The sequence below is a fragment of the Petromyzon marinus genome, unplaced genomic scaffold (assembly GCF_048934315.1).
Source record: "Petromyzon marinus isolate PM22_M1 ecotype Great Lakes invasive population unplaced genomic scaffold, UKy_Petmar_22M1.pri1.0 PM_Scaffold_38, whole genome shotgun sequence".
Lineage (NCBI taxonomy): Eukaryota > Metazoa > Chordata > Hyperoartia > Petromyzontiformes > Petromyzontidae > Petromyzon > Petromyzon marinus.
The window spans coordinates 260745-286606 of record NW_027423368.1 but is presented as its reverse complement, the minus strand read 5'-3'; the positions used below and the strand labels follow the sequence as shown (position 1 = coordinate 286606).

The 25862-nt window shown below is 56.1% G+C and overlaps 2 protein-coding genes and 2 long non-coding RNA genes across 6 annotated transcripts in view; 1 reads left to right on the top strand and 3 right to left on the bottom strand.

The window, feature by feature from the left end:
• Window positions 1–491: 491 nt before the first annotated feature.
• Window positions 492–9907, bottom strand: LOC116937348 (uncharacterized). Its single transcript, XR_012940652.1, has 4 exons — window positions 9745–9907; window positions 5829–5923; window positions 2641–2676; window positions 492–628 (listed from the first exon to the last, which is right to left on the bottom strand). It is a non-coding gene; the product is annotated as an uncharacterized LOC116937348 (long non-coding RNA).
• Window positions 9908–10355: 448 nt separating this feature from the next.
• Window positions 10356–15623, top strand: MRPL34 (mitochondrial ribosomal protein L34). Of its 2 annotated transcripts, none has more exons than XM_032944446.2 (3): window positions 10356–10462; window positions 10742–10817; window positions 14545–15623. In XM_032944446.2, the coding sequence occupies exons 2-3, from the start codon at window positions 10777–10779 to the stop codon at window positions 14762–14764; spliced, it is 261 nt and encodes an 86-aa protein (XP_032800337.1). In that variant the 5' UTR covers window positions 10356–10462; window positions 10742–10776; the 3' UTR covers window positions 14765–15623. The 2 variants fall into 2 exon arrangements, with proteins under 2 accessions (XP_032800337.1, XP_032800338.1); XM_032944447.2 differs by having other exon boundaries at window positions 10379–10462; window positions 10640–10817.
• Window positions 15624–18042: 2419 nt separating this feature from the next.
• On the bottom strand, window positions 18043–22663 carry LOC142923266 (uncharacterized). Of its 2 annotated transcripts, none has more exons than XR_012940653.1 (2): window positions 22229–22663; window positions 18043–22196 (listed from the first exon to the last, which is right to left on the bottom strand). It is a non-coding gene; the product is annotated as an uncharacterized LOC142923266 (long non-coding RNA). The 2 variants fall into 2 exon arrangements; XR_012940654.1 differs by having other exon boundaries at window positions 22325–22663.
• Window positions 22664–22998: 335 nt separating this feature from the next.
• LOC116937345 (transient receptor potential cation channel subfamily M member 3-like) overlaps window positions 22999–25862 on the bottom strand; it is a 170128-nt gene continuing 167264 nt past the window's right edge. Inside the window, exon 30 of the mRNA XM_076064311.1 lies at window positions 22999–25457. Within this exon, the coding sequence (XP_075920426.1) occupies window positions 23045–25457 (2413 nt within the window). The 3' untranslated portion in view covers window positions 22999–23044. The remainder of the gene's footprint in view (window positions 25458–25862) is intronic.

Sequence of the window (25862 nt, the reverse complement as noted above, 5' to 3'; positions counted from 1 at the left end):
CTTCCGGTAAAGCGATGGAGACGAGAAGAAACGCAATCAGAAATTAAAAAAAAACAATAACATTACATTTTTTTTAAAGGCAATTCCCACTCAGTTCGAGATTGGTCCCCTACCCGCCCCTGGTCCATCATGGCCCATGCACCTCCTACGTACATCGAGCTCACGTTTACGCCAATTAATTTGTCAAGAGCGTTTTGCTTCCTCCCACACAGCCTAAAGGACGCGACCTGGGGGCTTGGCTGTTTCCACTCCAACGCTGTCCTCGCGACAGCACGGTCCCCTTCACCTGATGAAGGCCGCCTGCGTTTGTGGCCGAAACGTCGTTTTTGTTGTCGTTTCAGTTTTATTTTTACCTACGCGACTTTACCGAACAGAACCGGAGGGCAAGTTCCCGCTCAGCTTCGCGGTTCCCTTTGTCCAGACGGGACTCCTGGCCATCACAAAGCAGGTGGGGGGGCTAGGGGAGCCCCCACGACCTCCTGCGTACCGGGAGAGGTCGGTCAACATCCCACAAGCGAACGTCTCACCCTGCTCTGCATGAGGACGCGCAGCTCCACTCGGGAATCGTCGTTGTTGCGCGACCGCTTGGTCGACTGCTCCTCTCCGGAGTCCTCCGCAGGGCGCTTGCCTTCGTGCGCACGCGGAGACAAGCGCACGCAGAGACACGCACACGGAGATATAGAGAGACACGCGCAGAGACACACGCACGCACACACAGAGAGACACGCACAGAGTCACACGCACGCACACACAGAGAGACACGCACAGAGACACACGCGCAGAGACACACGCACACGGAGATATAGAGACACGCGCGCAGAGACACGCACACAGAGACACGCACATGGAGATATAGAGACACACAGAGACACACACAGAGACACACACGGAGATATAGAGAGACACGTACAGAGACACGCGCAGAGACACACGCACACAAGAGACACACAGAGACACACACAGAGACACACACACAAAGACACGCACACGGAGATATAGAGGCACACAGAGACACGCACAGAGACACACACACACACAGAGACACACACACACAGAGACACACACACAGAGATATAGAGACACGCACAGAGACACACACGCACAGAGACACGCACACAGAGATATAGAGACACGCGCAGAGAGACACACACACAGAGACACACACACGGAGATACAGAGACACACACAGAGACACACACGGAGATAGAGACACACAGAGGCACACACACAGACACACACACAGAGACACACACACGGAGATACAGAGACACACACAGAGACACACACAGAGATAGAGACACACAGAGGCACACACACAGACACACACACAGAGACACACAAAGATACACAGAAACACACACGGCACTTGGCCCCGACAGTCTGCTACAGGCTACATGGGAGATCTTTGTTGGTTGTGTGTCTGTGTGTGTCTGTGTGTGCGTGTCTTTGTGTGCGTGTGTCTGTGTGCGTGTGTGTCTGTGTCTGCGTGTGCGTGTCTGCGTGTGCGCGTGTCTGTGTGTGCGCGTGTCTGTGTGTGCGCGTGTCTGTGTGTGCGTCTGTGTGTGCGTCTTTGTGTGCGTGTCTGCGTGTCTGCGCGTGTGTCTGCGTGTCTGTGTGTGCGTGTGTCTGTGTGTGCGTCTGCGTGTGTGCGTGTCTGCTTGTGTCTGTGTGCGTGTGTGTCTGCGTCTGCGTGTCTGTGTCTATACGCGCGCGTGTCTCTGTACGGGGAGCGGTAGGGTAGCGCTACAAACCCGGCGGCCCGAGTTCGATTCCCGCTCACGGCCAACACCGCCGGTGACGATTATCTGAACCGGTCCTGGGCCTCCCCTAGGTCGACTCGGCCTCAAATGAGTCACCTGGTGTAGCAGTGTGTAGTGAACATCGCTAGCACTGGGGAGACAAAGGCGGTCGGGCGTGGTGCTGGCCACCCACCCCCTCGTGTGCCGTTCCGGCCTTCATAGGTGCTGCTTGCTAACAGCACTTGCCCCTACAGTCTGTTAAGGCTACACGGGGGATCTTTGATCTTTGTGTGTGCGTGTATGTGGGTACGTGTGCGAGTCTACGTGCGTGTATGCGTGCGTGCATGTGTACGTGTGTGCATCTACGTGTGTATGTGCGTGTGTGCATGTTTGTACATGTGTGCGCGTACGTGTGTGGGTATGTGTGTATGCATAGCCTGGCACAAGCGTCGTGGTGACGTCACCGCCACTTAGCGGCGAATGGCGGTTGTTGTTGTTGTGTGTGCATCTACGTACGTGTGTGTGTGCATCTACGTACATGTATGTATGTGTGTGTGTGCATCTACGTACGTGTGTGTGCATCTACGTACGTGTGTGTGTGCATCTACGTACATGTATGTGTGTGTGCGTATGTGTGTGCGCGTGCGTGCGTGTGCATCTACGTACGTGTGTGCGCATCTATGTACGTGTGTGCATCTACGTACGTGTGTGTATGTGTGTGTGCATGTGTGTGCGTATGTGTGTGCGCGTGCGTGTGTGTGCATCTACGTACGTGTGTGTGCATGTGTGTGTGCGTATGTGTGTGTGCGTATGTGTGTGCGCGTGCGTGTGTGTGCATCTACGTACGTGTGCATCAACGTGCGTGTGCATCAGCGTGCGTGCGTGTATGTCTATCTTTTACCACTGTCTTCAATATCCTGTGAAGCATCCATCGCCCCTGCGCCACGGAAAAAACCCGCACACAACAACACACAACAACAACAAACGTCATCACACTCACGCCGACGTCACACCGCCGCCCTAGGCTAGGAGCGCCAAGTCTCCGACACGCAGCCTCTGCGTGCGTGTGTGTGCGCGTGTGTGTGCGCGTGTGTGCGCGTGTGTGCGCGTGCGTGTGTGCGCGTGTGTGCGTGTGTGTGTGCGTGTGTGCGTGTGTGTGCGTGCGTGTGTGCGCGTGTGTGCGCGTGTGTGCGCGAGTGTGTGCGTGTGTGTGCGTGTGTGCGTGTGTGCGTGCGTGTGTGTGTGTGCGTGTGTGTGTGCGTGCGTGTGTGTGTGCGTGTGTGTGTGTGCGTGTGTGTGTGTGTGTGTGCGTGCGTGCGTGTGTGTGTGTGTGCGTGTGTGTGTGCGTGCCCCCCGCTCTAAGAAGTCCGCGCGAAGGTCACTGGCTTGTGGCGCAGGGCCCCGGGCGTTCGTTGCCGCGTGCAAATTTTCGTTAAATTTTCTCGCAAAAAAAAAACACCACAACACAAAACGCTTTGCTGCCCGTCACGGAAAGGAGAAAGAAGGAAAAGAAGGAAAGAAGGAGGGCCAAAATCCTCTCGCGTAAACGCTTTCCAACACGGCGTTCACATCAGCTCACACAGGCGCTTCCATCCCGTCCGTTCCCGGCCCCGGGGACCCCCTCCCCCGCGCCAACTCTCATCAAATTTCAGAACCCATCGTGGGCACCGCGAGTCTAAAACAATTCTGCACACCCCTGAGGGGTGGGGGCGGTTAAGCTCGTGGGCTTGCCAACACCGCGGCCGTGGGGGGGGGGGTGTGGCCAAGAGGCACGGGCGGAAGCGGCAAAATAATAAAATAATCGAGGGGGGCCAGGCACTAACAGGCCCACACGGGACCCGGGATCGGTCCGTGGGGGCCCCGGGGGGACCCCCCCCCGTGATTTACCGCCGCGCGGAAACGTTGCATTTTTTAAAAAATTTTAAACTTTTTTACTTTTACCAAAGACTTTCGCGACCGCGGGAATTCACAGCCCGCAGTTTCTTTTCGGGTAAGGTCACGTTGGAGAGGAGTCAAAAGCGATTTTTTTTTTTAAGTAAAACGCCGCGGGAGTTTCGATCGCAACGCAAGCGGACGCCGCCAATGTCTGGTTCCACGGTGCGGGTTGTGTGGAGTTGCGTGGAGTTGAGTGGAGTTGAGTGGAGTTGAGTGGAGTTGAGTGGAGTTGTGTGGAGTTGAGTGGAGTGGAGTTGAGTGGAGTGGAGTGGAGTTGAGTGGAGTTGAGTGGAGTTGAGTGGAGTTGAGTGGAGTTGAGTGGAGTGGAGTTGAGTGGAGTTGAGTGGAGTTGAGTGGAGTTGAGTGGAGTTGAGTGGAGTTGGGTGGAGTTGGGTGGAGTGGAGTTGAGTGGAGTTGAGTGGAGTTGAGTGGAGTTGAGTAGAGTTGAGTGGAGTTAAGTGGAGTGGAGTTGAGTGGAGTGGAGTTGAGTGGAGTGGAGTTGGGTGGAGTTGGGTGGAGTTGAGTGGAGTTGAGTGGAGTTGAGTGGAGTTGAGTGGAGTTGGGTGGAGTTGAGTGGAGTGGAGTTGAGTGGAGTTGAGTGGAGTTGAGTGGAGTTGAGTGGAGTTGAGTGGAGTTGAGTGGAGTGGAGTTGAGTGGAGTTGAGTGGAGTTGGGTGGAGTTGAGTGGAGTTGGGTGGAGTTGCGTGGAGTTGAGTGGAGTTGAGTGGAGTTGAGTGGAGTTGAGTGGAGTGGAGTTGTGTGGAGTTGTGTGGAGTTGAGTGGAGTTGAGTGGAGTTGAGTGGAGTTGAGTGGAGTTGAGTGGAGTTGGGTGGAGTTGGGTGGAGTTGGGTGGAGTTGGGTGGAGTTGAGTGGAGTTGAGTGGAGTCGAGTAGAGTGGAGTTGAGTGGAGTCGAGTAGAGTCGAGTGGAGTCGAGTGGAGTCGGGTGGAGTCGGGTGGAGTCGGGTGGAGTTGAGTGGCATTGAGTGGAGTTGAGTGGAGTTGAGTGGAGTTGAGTGGAGTTGGGTGGAGTTGAGTGGAGTTGAGTGGAGTGGAGTGGAGTTGAGTGGAGTTGGGTGGAGTTGGGTGGAGTTGAGTGGAGTTGAGTGGAGTTGAGTGGAGTTGCGTGGAGTTGCGTGGAGTTGCGTGGAGTTGAGTGGAGTTGCGTGGAGTTGAGTGGAGTGGAGTTGAGTGGAGTTGAGTTGAGTGGAGTGGAGTTGAGTGGAGTTGAGTGGAGTTGAGTGGAGTGGAGTTGAGTTGAGTGGAGTGGAGTGGAGTTGAGTGGAGTTGAGTGGAGTTGAGTGGAGTTGAGTGGAGTTGAGTGGAGTGGAGTTGAGTGGAGTGGAGTTGAGTGGAGTTGAGTGGAGTGGAGTGGAGTTGAGTTGAGTGGAGTTGAGTGGAGTTGAGTGGAGTGGAGTGGAGTTGAGTGGAGTTGAGTGGAGTTGAGTGGAGTTGAGTGGAGTTGAGTTGAGTGGAGTTGAGTGGAGTTGAGTGGAGTGGAGTTGAGTTGAGTGGAGTTGAGTGGAGTTGAGTGGAGTGGAGTGGAGTTGGGTGGAGTTGAGTGGAGTGGAGTTGAGTGGAGTTGAGTGGAGTTGAGTGGAGTTGAGTGGAGTTGAGTGGAGTTGAGTGGAGTGGAGTTGAGTGGAGTTGAGTGGAGTTGGGTGGAGTTGAGTGGAGTTGAGTGGAGTTGGGTGGAGTTGCGTGGAGTTGAGTGGAGTTGAGTGGAGTTGAGTGGAGTGGAGTTGTGTGGAGTTGTGTGGAGTTGAGTGGAGTTGAGTGGAGTTGAGTGGAGTTGAGTGGAGTTGGGTGGAGTTGGGTGGAGTTGGGTGGAGTTGGGTGGAGTTGAGTGGAGTGGAGTGGAGTTGAGTGGAGTTGAGTGGAGTTGAGTGGAGTGGAGTGGAGTTGAGTGGAGTTGAGTGGAGTTGAGTGGAGTTGGGTGGAGTTGAGTGGAGTTGCGTGGAGTTGAGTGGAGTTGAGTGGAGTTGAGTGGAGTTGAGTGGAGTTGCGTGGAGTTGCGTGGAGTTGCGTGGAGTTGGGTGGAGTTGAGTGGAGTTGAGTGGAGTTGAGTGGAGTTGAGTGGAGTTGCGTGCGGGTTGCGTGCGGGTTGCGTGCGGGTTGCGCTGCGCGGGGTGTCGCTAACTGCAACGGGCGTCACACCGTTGGAGTCTCCGCTGTCAAGATGGCTGTCTTCCTCCATCTCCATGGCTCAACGGAATCCTCGGTGAGACCGGGGCGGGGTGAGCGCGACAGACCTGCATGGGGGTGGGACACGGGGGCACAGCGCAGAGGTCACGGTCGGTACGATGGCGACAGGAATTCCATCTGCGACAGAGAGAGAGAGATTCACACGCAACTCCGTGCCGAATACAGATTCCGTTAATCACAGAGGCTCCTCCTATAGGGTTCGGTGTTAATCACTGAGACTCACTCCCATAGGGTTCAGTGTTAATCACTGAGACTCCCACAGGGTTCAGTGTTAATCACTGAGACTCCCATAGGGTTCAGTGTTAATCACTGAGACTACCATAGGGTTCAGTGTTAATCACTGAGACTCCCACAGGGTTCAGTGTAAATCACTGAGACCCCGATAGGGTTCAGTGTTAATCACTGAGACTCCCATAGGGTTCAGTGTTAATCACTGAGACTCCCATAGGGTTCAGTGTTAATCACTGAGACTCCCATAGGGTTCAGTGTTAATCACTGAGACTCCCATAGGGTTCAGTGTTAATCACTGAGACCCCCATAGGGTTCAGTGTTAATCACTGAGACTCCCATAGGGTTCAGTGTTAATCACTGAGACCCCCATAGGGTTCAGTGTTAATCACTGAGACTCCCATAGGGTTCAGTGTTAATCACCGAGACTCCCATAGGGTTCAGTGTTAATCACTGAGACTCCCATAGGGTTCAGTGTTAATCACTGAGACTCCCATAGGGTTCAGTGTTAATCACTGAGACTCCCATAGGGTTCAGTGTTAATCATTGAGACTCCCATAGGGTTCAGTGTTAATCACTGAGACTCCCATAGGGTTCAGTGTTAATCACTGAGACCCCCATAGGGTTCAGTGTTAATCACTGAGACTCCCATAGGGTTCAGTGTTAATCACTGAGACTCCCATAGGGTTCTGTGTTAATCACTGAGACTCCCATAGGGTTCAGTGTTAATCACTGAGACTCCCACAGGGTTCAGTGGTAATCACTGAGACTCCCATAGGGTTCAGTGTTAATCACTGAGACTCCCATAGGGTTCAATGTTAATCACTGAGACTCCCATAGGGTTCAATGTTAATCACTGAGACTCCCATAGGGTTCAGTGTTAATCACTGAGACTCCCATAGGGTTCAGTGTTAATCACTGAGACTCCCATAGGGTTCAATGTTAATCACTGAGACTCCCATAGGGTTCAATGTTAATTACTGAGACTCCCATAGGGTTCAGTGTTAATCACTGAGACTCCCATAGGGTTCAGTGTTAATCACTGAGACTCTCATAGGGTTCAATGTTAATCACTGAGACTCCCATAGGGTTCAGTGTTAATCACTGAGACTCCCATAGGTTCAGTGTTACTCACTGAGACTCCCATAGGGTTCAACGTTAATAACTGAGACTCCCATAGGGTTCAGTGTTAATCACTGACTCCCATAGGGTTCAATGTTAATCACTGAGACTCCCATAGGGTTCAATGTTAATCACTGAGACTCCCATAGGGTTAAATGTTAATCACTGAGACTCCCATAGAGTTCAGTGTTAATCAGAGACTCCCATAGGGTTCAGTGTTAATCACTGAGACTCCCATAGGGTTAAATGTTAATCACTGAGACTCCCATAGGGTTCAGTGTTAATCACTGAGACTCCCATAGGGTTCAGTGTTAATCACTGAGACTCCCATAGGGTTAAATGTTCATCACAGAGACCCCCATAGGGTTCAGTGTTAATCACTGAGACTCCCATAGGGTTCAGTGTTATTCACTGAGACTCCCATACGGTGCAGTGTTAATCACTGAGACCCCCATAGGGTTCAGTGTTAATCACTGAGACCCCCATAGGGTTCAGTGTTAATCACTGAGACTCCCATAGGGTTCAGTGTTAATCACTGAGACTCCCATAGGGTTCAGTGTTAATCACTGAGACTCCCATAGGGTTCAGTGTTAATCACTGAGACTCCCATAGGGTTCAGTGTTAATCACTGAGACTCCCACAGGGTTCAGTGATAATCACTGAGACTCCCATAGGGTTAAATGTTCACAGAGACCCCCATAGGGTGCAGTGTTAATCACTGACACTCCCATAGGGTTCAGTGTTAATCACTGAGACTCCCATAGGGTTAAATGTTAATCACTGAGACTCCCATAGGGTTAAATATCAATCACTGAGACTCCCATAGGGTTAAATGTTAATCACTGAGACTCCCATAGGGTTCAGTGTTAATCACTGAGACTCCCATAGGGTTCAATGTTAATCACTGAGACTCCCATAGGGTTCAGTGTTAATCACTGAGACTCCCATAGGGTTAAATGTTAATTACTGAGACTCCCATAGGGTCAAATGTTAATTACTGAGACTCCCTTAGGGTTCAGTGTTAATCACTGAGACTCTCATAGGGTTAAATGTTAATCACTGAGACTCCCATAGGGTTCAGTGTTAATCACTGAGACCCCCATAGGGTTCAGTGTTAATCACTGAGACTCCCACAGGGTTCAGTGATAATCACTGAGACTCCCATAGGGTTAAATGTTAATCACTGAGACTCCCATAGGGTTAAATGTTAATCATTGAGACTCCCATAGGGTTAAATGTTAATCACTGAGACTCCCATAGGGTTCAGTGTTAATCACTGAGACTCCCATAGGGTCCAATGTTAATCACTGAGACTCCCATAGGGTTCAGTGTTAATCACTGAGACTCCCATAGGGTTCAGTGTTAATCACTGAGACTCACATAGGGTTCAATGTTAATCACTGAGACTCCCATAGGGTTAAATGTTAATCACTGAGACTCCCATAGGGTTCAGTGTTAATCACTGAGACTCCCATAGGGTTCAGTGTTAATCACTGAGACTCTCATAGGGTTAAATGTTAATCACTGAGACTCCCATAGGGTTCAGTGTTAATCACTGAGACTCTCATAGGGTTAAATGTTAATCACTGAGACTCTCATAGGGTTAAATGTTAATCACTGAGACTCCCATAGGGTTCAGTGTTAATCACTGCGACTTCCATAGGGTTCAGTGTTAATCACTGAGACCCCCATAGAGTTAAATGTTAATCACTGAGACTCCCATAGGGTTAAATGTTAATCACTGAGACTCCCATAGGGTTAAATGTTAATCACTGAGACTCCCATAGGGTTCAGTGTTAATTACTGAGACTCCCATAGGGTTCAGTGTTAATCACTGAGACTCACATAGGGTTCAATGTTAATCACTGAGACTCCCATAGGGTTAAATGTTAATCACTGAGACTCCCATAGGGTTCAGTGTTAATCATTGAGACTCACATAGGGTTCAGTGTTAATCACTGAGACTCTCATAGGGTTAAATGTTAATCACTGAGACTCCCATAGGGTTAAATGTTAATCACTGAGACCCCCATAGGATTCAGTGTTAATCACTGAGACTCCCATAGGGTTAAATGCTAATCACCGAGACCAATGCTCGCGATTCGCCATCACTCACGATCCGACGACACAACCTTTTAATTCACGAACGTTTTAAAAGAAAAAAAGAAAACGCAACCAAAAGACGCAAAGCGAACAAGGGCATCGAATGAACGTTCGTCGAATTAAATACGAAAATAAAAAAAGACCTCCGAGCCCGACCCACCCACCCCCCCGGGCTGGACGAGCCGAAAGCGGCCGCCTTCCCCCTCGCTATGCGCGGCGGCCTCGCAAGGCAACGCGAGGCTCCGGGCCTACGCACGCGGACCGCGCGCACGCGCGCTAGGCCGCAGGCGGAAAAAAAATAAAAAAAACCTTAAAACCATTTTAATATTCGCTTCTCTTTTTGCGTTCGTCCGCGTAACATCGAGAAAGCTGCACCGAGCGCGGATCGATAACGAGGTGAGTGTGGGCGACAAACCCGTAACCGACGAGCGACTTGAGAAGTGAAGAGCGCTGTGGTTCTGAGGAGAAAGGCGACTGAGAGATTGGCAGGGGGGTGGGTGAGGAAAATGGCGGGAAGGGGAAGCAACGGGCGAGAGAGCGAAGAACGTGAGGTGGGCCGGTGACGTCAGCGCGTGGGTTTGCGCGGTGACGTGTCACCGCGCGCCTGACGTCACCGCGCATGCACTCGCTCTTTCGGCAGTGGGGTGGGGGGGAGCGAGGTGACGTCACACATTCGTTTGGATCTTTTGAGACGTCATTACGTACGACGTCGCGCAGCGCGATCCTGAAACGTTTGTGTGTGGGGGAGGGGTGGAGGTTGATGACGCTGCACGTTGCTCGCTGTTGCTCTCGACGTTACGTGACGCCATGTTCACGCAACGTGCACATCACGGCATCAAAAACGTGCGATCCGTGACGTCAGAACGTGCGATCCATGACAACTGATCGCGTGATCCGTGACGTCAAAACTTGCAAACCTTGACAAGGGATTGTGCAACCCCACGACGTCTGAACACTCGTTCCGTGACGTCAAAAACGTGCAAACCATGACAACGGAAAGTGCGACCTATCCGTGACGTCAGAACGTGCTTTCGTGACGTCAAACCGTGCTAAATATAACGAAACCTGCGATCCGTGACGTCAGACAGTGCGAACGGTGACGTCATCCAGCAGCGTGGCGACCTGACATTTGGGTAACCTTTGTTGAACATCGCGATGTCGGGTTTTTTTAAATTTATTTTTTTATTTAAAAATAAAATAAACTACTTCTTGCAGGAATAACGACAGATATGTTCGTCCGTTACCCAATGTTGATTGTTATATGTAATTTGCTTTTGCGTCTTTTTTTTGTTTTAAAACAAATATTCCAGCTGAGGCCTAGGCTCGCTCGGGCCGCCCCACCTACCCCCCCTGCTGGCCTAGCGCTCTTAACCGAGGGTGGTGGCGGGTGTGTGTGTGCGTGTGTGCCGAAGAACGAGGCAACAGCAGCCGCGGTGTTTCCCCGCCGATGGCTTCGCTTCTTCGCGGCGCCGTTCGCGCCTGGTTCAGGTACAATCTGGGCGGCGAGGATTGGAAATTCCACGTTCGTGTGGCCGGGAGTATGCCCTGAGGAGGATGGATGGAGGGGGGTGGGTAGGTGCTCACTCGTGAAACCAGTCAAGATGTGACAAACCCTGTAATCTACGAAGCTCTTGTTAGCTGGTGTCCTGCATAGAGACCCACAGACACCCACAGACACCCATAGAGACCCATAGACACCCATAGAGACCCACACTCATAGACACCCATAGACACCCATAGAGACCCACAGACACCCATAGAGACCCACACTCATAGACACCCATAGACACCCTTCACAGAGACCCACAGAGACCCATAGAGACCCACAGACACCCATAGAGACCCACACTCATAGACACCCTTCACAGAGACCCACAGACACCCATAGAGACCCACACTCATAGACACCCATAGACACCCTTCACAAAGGCCCACAGAGACCCACACTCATAGACACCCTTCACAGAGACCCACAGAGACCCATAGACACCCACAGAGACCCACAGAGACCCATAGACACCCACAGAGACCCATAGACACCCACAGAGACCCACAGACACCCATAGAGACCCACACTCATAGACACCCTTCACAGACACCCTTCACAGACACCCACAGAGACCCATAGACACCCATAGAGACCCATAGAGACCCACACTCATAGACACCCTTCACAGACACCCACAGACACCCACAGACACCCATAGAGACCCACAGACACCCATAGAGACCCACACTCATAGACACCCTTCACAGACACCCACAGACACCCATAGAGACCCACACCCATAGACACCCTTCACAGAGACCCACAGAGACCCATAGACACCCACAGAGATCCACAGACACCCATAGATACCCACAGAGACCCACAGACACCCATAGAGACCCACAGAGACCCATAGACACCCACAGAGACCCATAGACACCCACAGAGACCCACAGAGACTCACAGACAGACACCCACAGAGATCCACAGACACCCATAGATACCCACAGAGACCCACAGACACCCATAGAGACCCACAGACACCCACAGACACTCATAGAGACTCACAGAGACCCACACTCATAGAGACCCACAGAGACCCATAGACACCCACAGAGACCCATAGACACCCACAGAGACCCACAGAGACTCACAGACAGACACCCACAGAGACCCACAGAGACCCATAGACACCCAAAGAGACCCACAGACACCCACAGAGACCCACAGAGACCCACAGAGACCCACAGACACCCATAGACACCCATAGAGACCCACAGACACCCACAGACACCCATAGAGACCCACAGAGACCCACAGAGACCCACAGACACCCACAGACACTCATAGAGACTCACAGAGACCCACACTCATAGAGACCCGCGGAAACCCACAGACACTCATAGAGACCCATAGAGACCCATAGAGACCCACAGAGACCCACAGAGACTCACAGACACCCACAGACACCCATAGAGACCCACAGAGACCCACACTCATAGAGACCCACGGAAACCCACAGACACCCACAGAGACCCACAAAGACCCACAGACACCCACAGAGACCCATAGAGACCCGCAGAGACCCACAGACACCCATAGAGACCCACACTCATAGACACCCTTCACAGAGACCCACAGACACCCATAGAGACCCACACTCATAGACACCCATAGACACCCTTCACAAAGGCCCACAGAGACCCACACTCATAGACACCCTTCACAGAGACCCACAGAGACCCATAGACACCCACAGAGACCCATAGACACCCACAGAGACCCATAGACACCCACAGAGACCCACAGACACCCATAGAGACCCACACTCATAGACACCCTTCACAGACACCCTTCACAGACACCCACAGAGACCCATAGACACCCATAGAGACCCATAGAGACCCACACTCATAGACACCCTTCACAGACACCCACAGACACCCACAGACACCCATAGAGACCCACAGACACCCATAGAGACCCACACTCATAGACACCCTTCACAGACACCCACAGACACCCATAGAGACCCACACCCATAGACACCCTTCACAGAGACCCACAGAGACCCATAGACACCCACAGAGATCCACAGACACCCATAGATACCCACAGAGACCCACAGACACCCATAGAGACCCACAGAGACCCATAGACACCCACAGAGACCCATAGACACCCACAGAGACCCACAGAGACTCACAGACAGACACCCACAGAGATCCACAGACACCCATAGATACCCACAGAGACCCACAGACACCCATAGAGACCCACAGACACCCACAGACACTCATAGAGACTCACAGAGACCCACACTCATAGAGACCCACAGAGACCCATAGACACCCACAGAGACCCATAGACACCCACAGAGACCCACAGAGACTCACAGACAGACACCCACAGAGACCCACAGAGACCCATAGACACCCAAAGAGACCCACAGACACCCACAGAGACCCACAGAGACCCACAGAGACCCACAGACACCCATAGACACCCATAGAGACCCACAGACACCCACAGACACCCATAGAGACCCACAGAGACCCACAGAGACCCACAGACACCCACAGACACTCATAGAGACTCACAGAGACCCACACTCATAGAGACCCGCGGAAACCCACAGACACTCATAGAGACCCATAGAGACCCATAGAGACCCACAGAGACCCACAGAGACTCACAGACACCCACAGACACCCATAGAGACCCACAGAGACCCACACTCATAGAGACCCACGGAAACCCACAGACACCCACAGAGACCCACAAAGACCCACAGACACCCACAGAGACCCATAGAGACCCGCAGAGACCCACACTCAGAGAGACCCACGGAAACCCATAGAGACCCATACTCCTAGAGACCCATAGAGACCCATACTCAGAGACCCACAGAGACCCATACTCCTAGAGACCCACAGAGACCCATACTCCTAGAGACCCACAGAGACCCACAGAGACCCATACTCCTAGAGACCCACAGAGACCCATAGAGACCCATACTGCTGGAGACCCACAGAGACCCACAGAGACCCATAGAGACCCATATTCCTAGAGACCCATAGAGACCCATACTCCTAGAGACCCATACTCCTAAAGACCCAGAGAGACCCACAGAGACCCATACTCCTAGAGACCCATAGAGACCCATACTCCTAGAGACCCACAGAGACCCACAGAGACCCACAGAGACCCACAGAGACCCATAGAGACCCATAGAGACCCATACTCATAGAGATCCATACTCCTAGAGACCCATAGAGACCCATACTCCTAGAGACCCACAGAGACCCATACTCCCAGAGACCCACAGAGACCCACAGAGACACACAGAGACACAGAGACCCATACTCCTAGAGACCCACAGAGACCCACAGAGACCCACAGAGACCCACAGAGACCCCTAGAGACCCCTAGAGACCCACAGAGACCCACAGAGACCCACAGAGACCTTCAGAGACCCACAGAGACCCACAGAGACCCACAGAGACCTTCAGAGACCCACAGAGACCCATACTCCTAGAGACCTACAGAGACCCACAGAGACCCACAGAGACCCACAGAGACCCCTACAGACCCACAGAGACCCACAGAGACCCACAGAGACCCATGAAATGATTCCCTTACCTCGCCTAGAATTAGCACTCCCTACCCCACCCCCCACCCAATCACCTCCCTCTCTCCCCTCCACCACCACCCCCCCCCCACCAGCTCCGGCCTGTCCCCGAGGCCTTCGCTTGCGCCCTCTCTCCCGCCCGTGCCGCTCGCCCCGCCGTTGGGTGCCCGCGGGCGCAAGCGTGGCACAGAGTACCAGCCCAAGAACCTGAAGCGGAAGCACACCCACGGATTCTACCGCCGCTTGGCCACGCGCACCGGCATCGAGCTGGTCCTGCGGCGGATGCTGAAGGGGAGGCGGTCACTCACCCACTGACACGGACGTGGCACTCTGTGTGTGTGTGGGTGGGGTAGGTGGTTGGGGTGGGGTGGTGGGTGGGTGAGTGTGTTGGGTGGGTGTGTTGGTGGATGGGTAGGTGGGTGGGTGGGTAGGTGAGTGAGTGGGTAGGTAGGTGAGTGAGTGTATGGGTAGGTGAGTGGATGGGTGGGTAGGTGGGTGAGTGGGTAGATGAGTGGATGGGTGGGTAGGTGGGTGAGTGAGTGGGTGGGTAGATGAGTGAGTGAGTGGGTGGGTAGGTGAGTGAGTGGGTGGGTAGGTGAGTGAGTGTATGGGTAGGTGAGTGGGTGGGTGGGTAGGTGAGTGGGTGGGTAGGTGAGTGTATGGGTAGGTGAGTGTATGGGTAGGTGAGTGGATGGGTGGGTAGATGAGTGGGTGGGTATGTGAGTGAGTGTATGGGTAGGTGAGTGGGTGGGTGGGTAGGTGAGTGGGCGGGTGGGTAGGTGAGTGGGTAGGTGAGTGTGTGGGTAGGTGAGTGAGTGGGTAGGTAGGTGGGTGGGTAGATAAGTGGGTGGGTGGGTTGGATGGGTGGGTAGGTGAGTGGATGGATGGGTAGGTGAGTGGGTGCGTGGGTAGGTGAGTGGGTGGGTAGGTGGGTGGGTGGGTAGATGAGTGGGTGGGTGGGTTGGATGGGTTGTGTCTCAGAGGGGTCCTCTCTGAGACAATGCCAGTGGGTTTGTAGTGGCCGTGTCAGGCTAGGAACACAATGTGCGTGCACCCCACGTGGCTACTTCGGGGTGGACATCTCCCGTCCATACGAACGTGGAATTTCCACTAAAATGTCGCTCACTCGTGCGGACTGTGCGTGGTTGACTGAATAAAGTCAATTTATACTTGACACTGTGTGTGTGTGTCTTTGCGTGTCTGTGTGTCTTTGTGTGTCTGTATGTGTGTGACTCTGTGTCTTTGTGTGTGTGTCTCTGTGTGTGTGTGTCTCTGTGTGTGTGTCTCTGTGTGTACGTGTCTGTGTGTACGTGTGTGTCTGTGTGCCTGGCACACGCGTCGTGGTGATGTCACCGCCACTTAGTGGCGAATGGCGGTTGTTGTTGTTGTCTGTGTGTCTGGACAGGGTGCGAGGGGCTGGTAACCCCTCCACCTTCAATTAATTCACACTAAACCACACCGACAATATGTATTAAATAAGCTTGTGCCGGAGGCCCCGGGCGGACAGGGGTCTATGACGTCTCCCGGCCAATCCCCATTCGGCGGAGCCAGGAGATTGAATCTCTACCCTCGGGGCTCCTCCAGAAACAACGAAAAGCCACTTCGTGTGGCCACGTGGAATGTTCGAACGCTCACTGCGGAGGAGAGGCTGCCACTCCTCTGTCGGGAGCTGGACCGGTACTGCCTGGATCTCTGCGGCATTCAGGAGGTCCGGTGGACCGGTTCTGGCTCCTGCCACCATGAGGGGTGGACAGTCCTCTACTCGGGGCAGGAGACTGCCAAACAACAGGGAGTGGATCTTCTGAACAAAAGAATGAAGGGGGCGTGGGAGCGTGGCGGTGAAGTGTGGGAAGCTGTAAGCCCCAGGCTACTTTGGGCTCACCTTCCCATCCACTGGAGGCGAGGAGTGGTGGTCGTGGTTACTTATGCCCCCACTGAAGACGAACATCCGTGGAGGGATGCAGGCAAGGTCGATGAGTCAGATGCCTTCTATGACCTGTCACAGGTGCTAGCTAAAGTGGCCCCTCGGGATAAAGTCATCTTGTTGGGTGACTTCAATGCCCGAATTGGTCATGATGCTGGCACCTGGTCTGGAGTGATTGGAGGGCATGGGCCAGATCAGCTCAATAACAACAGGAGGAGGCTACTAGATTTTTGTGCAGCCCATGGGCTTGTAATTACCAACACGCTGTTCCGGCATCGGCGCATCCACACCACATCATGGATGCATGCCGGGTCCAAGCAAGAACATCTGCTGGAGTACTTAGTGACGGAGCAGCAGATGCGAGCCCATGTCCTTGACACCAGGACCTACCGTGGAGCTGATCTGCCCACTGACCATCGACTTGTCATCTGTAAGATGTGCCTGCCATTCTTCCACTCTGGTGGTGGGTGTACACCCAGGACCCCATTCAAACCCTTAGTGGCATGGTCTCAGCTAGCTGATGAAAATTGCAAGCAAGAATTTCATTATCGCTTGTGGCTGGGGTTGGCATCGTCCCCTACTCCTCATGTTGAGGGGAAATGGGCGAGGTTTAGGACTGTGGCTCATGCAGCTGCAATGGCTGCTTTGGGTACACGGTCCAGACTTCCCCAGACACCCTGGCTGACAGAGGTGTTCAAGCTGGCTAAGAAAAAGCGACAAGCCCACTATCATCGGCTACAGCATCCCACGTCGGAGAATAAGGCTTACCGCAGCCTTCGCTCAGAGGTTCGGAGAGCCGTGAGGCGCTGCAAGGATGGGTGGTGGTCACGGGTTGCTGAGGAGATGGAGTCTGCCTCAATGGCCCGCGATCACAAATCGCTCTTTAATTCCATAAAAAGTAACCTGCAGCGCCACACCTATTACTATCATTAGGGGAAAGAAGGGTGATCCAATCTCCGACCCCCAGGAACAGGTTTGCAGATTTGCTGAGCATTTCTGTGAGGTCCTGGGGGAGGGGAAATCCCTCAGCCAGGAAAACATCGTGGCACAAAGTGAGGATGACCCTGCTGAGGCTGCGGTGCCTTAAATATTGGAAGAAGTCACCCCCTGTGAGTAGCTGGCTGAGGTGCCATCTGTTGAGGAAGTACTGAAGGCGATCCAGAGTCTGAGACCAGGAAAGGCACCAGGCAGAGATGAAACGCGGAGGAAGGGTGGCGTTTGTGCACAGACTGCCCTACATGACATCATAACAACAGTCTGGACCACTGGACGGGTTCCGCAGGATCGGAAGGATGCCCTGGTGGTCCCCCTCTTTAAGAAGGGGGACCGCACAGACTGTAACAACTACAGGGGCATCTCACTCCTCAGTGTGCCAGGAAAGGTCCTGGCAAGGATTATTCAACATCGCCTTGCCAGGCACGCTGATGAGAGGCTTGCGGAGCCCCAATGCGGTTTCAGGAAAGGGCGGTCCTGCACAGATGCCATATTTTCTGTGACCTCCTGCCAGCGGGCGTTCGACACTTCACATGGCCTCAAGGTGCACATAGCCTGGCACAAGCATCGTGGTGACGTCACCGCCACTTAGTGGCGAATGGCGGTTATTGTTTTTGTGTGTATACGTGTGTGTGTGTGTGCAGGTGAAAGCGTTGAAAGATTAACCCGGGCACGGTTCTGTCACTACTTTGTATTTAATATCGACACACACACACACACAAAGACAAAGACCCCCCCGTATAGCCTTAACAGACTGTAGGGGCAAGTGCTGTTAGCGAGCAGCTATGAAGGCCGGCACGGCACACGAGGGGGTGGGTGGCCAGCACCACGCCCGGCCGCCTTTGTCTCCCCAGTGCTAGCGATGTTCACTACACACCGCACCAGGTACTCATTTGAGGCTGAGTCGACCTAGGGGAGGCCCGGGACCGGTTCAGATAATCGTCGCCGGCGGTGTTGGCCGTGAGCGGGAATCGAACTCGGGCCGCCGGGTTTGTAGCGCAGAGTAGCGCTAACCACTACACTACCGCTCCCTGTATACACACACACAGAGATATACACACACACACAGATACACACACGCACAGACACACACACAGATACACACACACGTTTATGTACACACGCCTATATACATACACCTGCATGTATACACCTACACATACCTATACACACACCTACACACTAGCGTGTGTACACCTATACATACCTATACACCTACATGTATACACCTATACACACACCTATACACACACCTATACACCTACATGTATACACCTATACACACCTATACACACACCTATACACACACCTATACACCTACATGTATACACCTATACACACACCTATACACACACACACCTATACACCTACATGTATACACCTATACACACCTACACACGACCATGTGTACACCTATACACACGAGCACGTGTACACCTACACACCTACAAACACACCTACACGTACACATGCACCTATACACACACCTATACATACCTATACACACACACACCGACACGTGTACACCTACACACGACCATGTATACACCTACACACCTACACGTGTACACCTATACACCTACACACACACACCTATACACACCATGTGTACACCTATACACACCTATACACACGCCTACACGTGTACACTTATACACACACACCTACACACACACACCTATACACGTACACCTATACACCTACACATACACCGACACACACACACCTACACACACACCTACACACAAACAACCGCCATTCGCCACTAAGTGGTGGTGATGTCACCACGACGCTTGTGCCAGGCCATGTGCACCATGAGGCCACGTGAAGTGTCGAACGCCCGCTGGCAGGAGGTCACGGGGCAGACCCAGGTGCCACGGGTCGACTGACTGAGATGAGTGGCAGATGGACCACCTGTGCCCCCTACTGTGCCAACTTGCTGTGCTTTAGCCACCCGGCGCTCCGCTCGTTGTTGTGAGCATCGCTCCTCCGCCCTCCGTTGTTGTTGGAGGGCGACTGCCTCCAACTGCCCAGTAGCGTCCTTCACGAGCCTCCTCCACAGAGGCCGATCTTGACACCGCTGGTACCAGTCATCGGCAAGTCCACTCAGCTCCACGTCCTCCTGTACCACATCACTCCATCTCTTCTCTAGCCCGTGCCGCGCCCGTTTAGCCCCCTCGATCTGGCCAAACAAAAGCTGTTTCGGCATGCGGTGGCTGGGCATGCGGGCTACATGGCCCAGCCAACGCAGCCTTGCCTGCCAGAGCTCACCGATGGGTCTTTGCCCAGATCTTTCAAGGATTTGTGAGCTCCTCACACAATCCAGCCTGCGGGTTAAACCCAGGATGGATCGTACGCAGGCCAGCCTAAATGTTTCTAGCCGGCGAAGATGTTCCATTAGGGGGGTCCACGTTTTGCAAGCGTAGAGAAGGGAGGGAATGACTGTGGCAGAGAAGACCTGAAGCTTCGTGCGGAGTGACAATACCAGACCAGGTAGCTTCCACACAGCGTTGTGCAGCCGATGAAAAGATATTGCCGCTCGACTGATTCGGAGTGTGACCTCTGCTGTCAAACCGGAGCTGGTCATGAGCACACTGCCCAGGTATGGGAAAGTCTCCACTCTCTCCACAACTGCCCCATCACCAATGGGAAGCTGAGGGGGTGGAGTGTCCGATGGTACAAAATACCATGGGAAGGTGCTTAGTTTTGGTGGGGCTGATGGTAAGGCCCCACCTTTTAGTGGCATGCTCCAGTTCCAGCAGCAGCGCCTCCAACTCATCCTCTGAGTGAGCCGCAATTACCAGATCATCGGCATACGTAACGTGGTTGAGCAATAGGGAGCCATCCCTTGACCGCACCTGGGCATCGATCAACCTCCCATTGTATCTGTACCAAATGGAAATTGGTCAGAGATGATGTTCAATAATGTGGGAGCCAGAGGACATCCCTGTCGCACCCCAAGGTGTACAGGGAATGGCTCTGACTCCCGGCCACGTAGTTTTACCCGGGCCCGCTCACCATCATGAAGGTCCTTAATGATCGTAAGCAGAGGGTCAGGTACTCCAAAAGCACGAATGACCCAGAGCCCAGGCCTACTGATGGTATCATAGGCCTTGACCAGGTCAATAAAGCAGAGATGTAGGTCTTGTTGGAATTCGCTACACCTCTGCTGTAGCAGATGGACAGAGAATATTGGCATCTGTGCAGGACCGCCCTTTCCTGAAACCGCATTGGGGCTCCGCAAGCCTCTCCTCAGCGTACCTGGCAGGGCGATGTTGAATAATCCTTGCCAGGACCTTTCCCGACACAGTGAGGATTGAGATGCTTCTGTGGTTGTTACAGTCTGTGCGGTCCCCCTTCCTAAAGAGGGGGACCACCAGGGCATAATTCCAATCCTGTGGAACCCGTCCAGTGGTCCAGACTCTTGTTATGATGTCATGTCGGGCAGTCTGTGCACAAACGCCACCCTCCCTCGGCATTTCGCTTGGGAGATCACCTCTGCCCGGTGCCTTTCCTGGTCTCAGACTCCAGATCGCCTTCAGTACTTCCTCAACAGATGGCACCTCAGCCAGCCACTCACTCACAGGGGTGGCTACTTCTGCCAATATTTGAGGCACCGCAGCCCCAGCAGGGTCATCCCCACTTTGCCGAGATGATGATTTCCCAGCTGAGGGATTTCCCCTAAGGCCTCACATAAATGCTCAGCGACCCTGCAGACCTCTTCCGGGGGGGGGGGGGGGGTTGGTCGGTGATCGGATCGCCGTTCTTTCCTCCTTGAGGATGGCGATAGGCGTGGCCGCTGCAGGTTACTTTTTTGATGGCGTTAAAGAGCGATTCGTGATCGCGGGCCACCGAGGCAGCCTCAGCAGGGTCATCCCCACTTAGTGCCGCGTTATTTTCCAGGCTGAGGAATTCCCCCTCCTCCAGGACCTCACAGAAATACTCAGCAAATCTGCAAACCTGTTCCAGGGGTGACGGAGATTGGATCGCCGTTCTTTCCCCTAATGATGGTAACAGGCAGGGGCGGAGCCAGGGGGGTGGTGACAGGGGTGACATTCTGCGTGTGAGTGTACGACACTCAGTCTGGCGGACTGCGTGCCAACTGCACTGTCAGAGCGTGTGTCCGCCAACCGATGGCGTCCGGTTCAACAGCCTGACTCTCTCTAAATCATTCTTGAAGTTCACATTTGTTGTTGAATGTCACCCCGGCCTGAAATCCTGGCTCCGCCCCTGGTAATAGGAGTGGCGCTGCAGGTTACTTTTTTGATGGAGTTAAATAGAGATTTGTGATCGCGGGCCACTGAGGCAGATTCCATCTCATTGGCAACCCGCGACCACCAACCATCCTTGCAGCGCCTCACGGCTCTCCGAACCTCCGAGCGAAAGCTGCGGTAAGCCTCCTCATTCTCTGACGTGGGATGCTGTAGCCGATGAGAGTGGGCCTGTCGCTTTTTCTCAAGCATCCTGAACACCTCCTCTGTCAGCCAGGGGAGGTCTGGACCGCGTACCCAAAGCAGCCATTGCAGCTGCGTGAGCCACAGTCCTAAACCTCGCCCATTTACCCTCGACATCAGGAGGAGTGGGGGACGATGCCAACCCCAGCTGCAAGCGATGATGAAATTCTCGCTTGCAACTTTCATCAGCTAGCCGAGACCATGCCACTGTGGCTTTGAATGGGGTCCTGGGTGTACACCCACCCACACACACGTACACCTACACACACACACCACACACACATACACCTACACACACCAAACACACATACACCTACACACACACCACACACACCACACACACACGTACACCTACACACACCACACACACATACACCTACACACCACACACACCACACACACATACACCACACAAATACATCTACACACACCACACACACGTACACCACACAAATACATCTACACACAACCACACACACATACACCTACACACACCACACACACCACACAAAAACATCTGCACACACCACACACGCCTACACACACCACACACACGTACACCTACAAACACACACCACACACCTACACACACACCAACCAACCCCACTAACCACCTACCCACCCACTCGCCTACCCACCCACTCACCTACCCAACCACCTACCCACCCAGTAAACCTACAAACGCCACTTACACTAAACCACAGTCGTGAGAAACTACTCACTAACCTACCACTCAGATACCCACCGTCCACTCAATCACCCACCCACTCAGCCACACACTGAGCTACCCCTCTGCCCACCCGGCTATCCGCCCACCCACTCGCCCACCCACTCGTTCACCCACCCACCCAACCACTCGCCTACGCACTCGCCCACCCACTCGCCCACCCACTCGCTCACCCACCCACTCGCTCACCCACCCACCCGCTCACCCACCCACTCAACCACTCGCCTACCCACTCGCCCACCCACTCGCCCACCCACCCGCTCACCCACCCACTCACCCAATCACTCACCCGCTCACCCACTCGCTCACCCACCCGCTCACCCACCCACCCAACCACTCGCCTACCCACTCGCCCACCCACTCGCTCACCCACTCGCTCACCCACTCACCCACCCACTCGCCTACCCACTCGCCCACCCACTCGCTCACCCACCCGCCCGCCCACCCGCTCACCCAACCAACCGCTCGGCTACCCGCCCCGACCTGGCCAGCCCCGCTCAGCAGAAAGTCTCGGCGGGTTCACCGGGGTCTCGCCGCTGCCTGCGCTGGGACTGGCTCCTCAGCAGCGCGGCCGCGCCGGTAGAGGAGGAGGAGGAGCCGCCGCCGGCGTCGCCGCCGGGCCAGTCCATCCTCTCCCCGATGGACTGGCTCTTGCGAGTCGGGGGGCGATCGCCGCCGCCGCCGCCGCCGCCGCCGCCGCCGCCGGCCGCCTCCCCGTCGTTGTTGTTGTCGCCGCGCCGGAAGAGCGCCGGGCGGCGCCGGGAGCCGTTGTCCAACACCTCCCGGCCGCCGCCGTCGTCGTCGTCGTCGTCGTCGCCGTCGTCGCCGCCGCCGCCGTCCTCGCGCTCCGCCACCGAGGCGGCGCTGTCCTCCTGGCGCAGCCGCCGGCTCCTCCGGCCGCCGCCGCCGCCGCCGCCGCCGGCGGAGGACGAGGACGAGGACGGCGGCGCCGCCGCCGCCGAGCGGCCCGAGTCCACGTCGGACTCGGCGTCCGACGCGGCCGTGCTACCCAGCTCGGCCTCGCGCTCCGCCTGCGAGCAGCCCAGGGTGCCGGGGACGCCCAAGCGGCACACGGGGTCCGGCGACGAGCGGCCGCCGCCGCCGCCGCCGCCGCCCGCGGCCCCCGAACCGCACGGCCGCTCGTCGCTCCCCCCGCCTCCTCCGCCGGCCGTCGAGCCTCCGCCGGAGCCGCCGCCGGAGCCGCCGCCGCCGCCGCCGCCGCCGGAGCCACCGCCGCCGAAGCCGCCGCCGGAGCCGCCGGCGACGCAGCTGGTGTCGATGCAGTCCACGATGGTGGTGTACTCGGAGTTCCGCGGCGACTTGGCGAGCGCCGGCGGCGGCGGCGGCGCCGGCGGCGGCAGCATGAGGCTGCGCGAGCGGACCAGCAGCGGGCACAGCTCGGGCTCGAGACGCGTCGGAGTCAGGTCGCACTGGTCGCCGCCGCCGCCGCCGGCGGGCGGAGGGGACTCCGGCGCCGCCGCCGCCGCCGCCGCCGCCGGCGCCGGCGCCCCGCCCCCGTAGAAGAGGCCGGGCACGGGCGCCACCACGAGGTAGCGGTTGCTCTTGGAGCGCTCCAGCGGGCAGGAGCGAGACGCCTCCAGGTCGCGGTGGGGCGTCCGCGACGGCGACGCGTCGGCCGACAGGGCTCCGGCCCTGCCGCCGCCGCCGCCGCCGGCGCCGGCGCCCGAGGAGGAGGAGGAGGAGAGAGCGAGCAGCGTCGGGGCCGAGCGGCCCTCTGGGCGGCAGGAGGCGGCCGCGAGGGCGGCCGCGGCCGCGTCGGCGGGCGCCAGCGAGAGGGAGGGCGACGCCGACGGCGACGGCGACGGCGACGCCGAGCGGAAGCGCCGGCGGGAGTGGTCGCCCGCCGACGACGCCGCGCCCGCCGGCGGCGGCGGCGGCGCCGAAGAGTCGTCCGACACGAAGATGTCGATGCAGGAGCCGAGGCGGTGCCGCCGGCGCTCGTTGAAGGAGCCGCCGGCGACGCCGACGCCGCCGCCGCCGCCGACGCCGCCGAAGCCGCCGAAGCCGCAGCCGCCGGACTCCCGGCGGAAGCTGCAGCCGGCGCTGGCGTAGCCGCTGCGGCGGCGGCTGCCGAACGGTTCGTAGCCGTAGCTGCTGTCGGAGGGCGTCAGCAGCAGCTGCTGCTGCTGCTGCTGCTGGTACTGAAGCTGCTGGTGCAGCTGCTGGTGCAGCTGCTGCTGGTACAGCTGCTGCTGCTGCTGCTGGGACGCCACCGAGAAGGCGCTGGTGGCGTGGTGCAGGCTCATGGAGCGTTCCTTCTGGTAGCCGTCGCCGGCCGGCGTCCAGCCAGGCCAGGGCGGCGTGCCGGCGCCGTCGCCGCCGCCGCCGCCGCCGCCGCCGGCGCCGCCGTCCCGGTCGCGCCGGTGCATCAGGTGAAAGGAGTAGCTGCGCCGTTGCGCCGCCGGGTGCTGCTGGCCCGGCGGCCGGTGGTGGTGGTGGTGGTGGTGGTGGCGGTGCTGCTGCTGCTGCTGCTGCTGCGTCGTCGTCGGCGGCGGCGTCGTCACGCCGGCGGCCGGCGCCGGCGTCGCGCTGGGAGACGCCGCCCGGCGCTCCGAGGCGGCCCGGCGGTGGAGCGCCGGCGTCTCCAGGCGGAAGAGGCTGCCGCCGCTGCCGACACTACCGCGGCGGCAGCGGTCTCCCGCTCCTCCGCCGGGGCCGCCGCCGGGACCGTCCGACGAGCTGCGGGAGTGCAGCCGGGCCGGCCCGGCGGCGGCCGCGGCGGCGGCGGCGGCGTCGGCGCCGCCCGGCGCCAGGCGCTCGAGGGCGCCGGCGATCCGGGACGTGGCCTCCTCGAGCTGGGCGAGCCGCAGGTCCACCGTCTGGATCGAGGCCTTCATGAAGTGCTCGCGCTCGTTCACCTCCTCGAGGCGCATCGCCATGTTCTCCACCCTGCCGGAGCGCAGCGTGGGGGGCAGGGAGAGGGAGAGAGGGAGAGGGAGAGAGAGGGAGAGGCCGTCTACCCTCGCTGGGAGACACGGGATCGCTTTAACCCTGTGGGGCCCCAGGCCCTTTCTCTGTGTGTAGGCTCGAAGCCCTTTCCTCTGTGTGTAGGCCCTAAGCCTTTTCCTCTGTAGGCCCAGGCCCTTTCTGTGTAGGCCCTAAGCCTTTTCCTCTGTGTAGACCCTAAGCCTTTCCTATGTAGGCCCCATCCCTTACTCTGTAGGCCCAGGCCCTTACTCTGTAGGCCCAGGCCCTTTCTGTGTAGGCCCTAAGCCTTTCCTCTGTGTAGGCCCTAAGCCTTTCCTATGTAGGCCCCATTCCTTACTCTGTAGGCCCAGGCCCTTTCTGTGTAGG

Coding starts and splice junctions, on each gene's coding strand:
- MRPL34 (XM_032944446.2), top strand. CDS start 10,777: ATGGCTTCGCTTCTTCGCGGCGCCGTTCGCGCCTGGTTCAG. Junction 10,818..14,544: donor GCCGTTCGCGCCTGGTTCAG/GTACAATCTGGG, acceptor CCCCCCCACCAG/CTCCGGCCTGTCCCCGAGGC.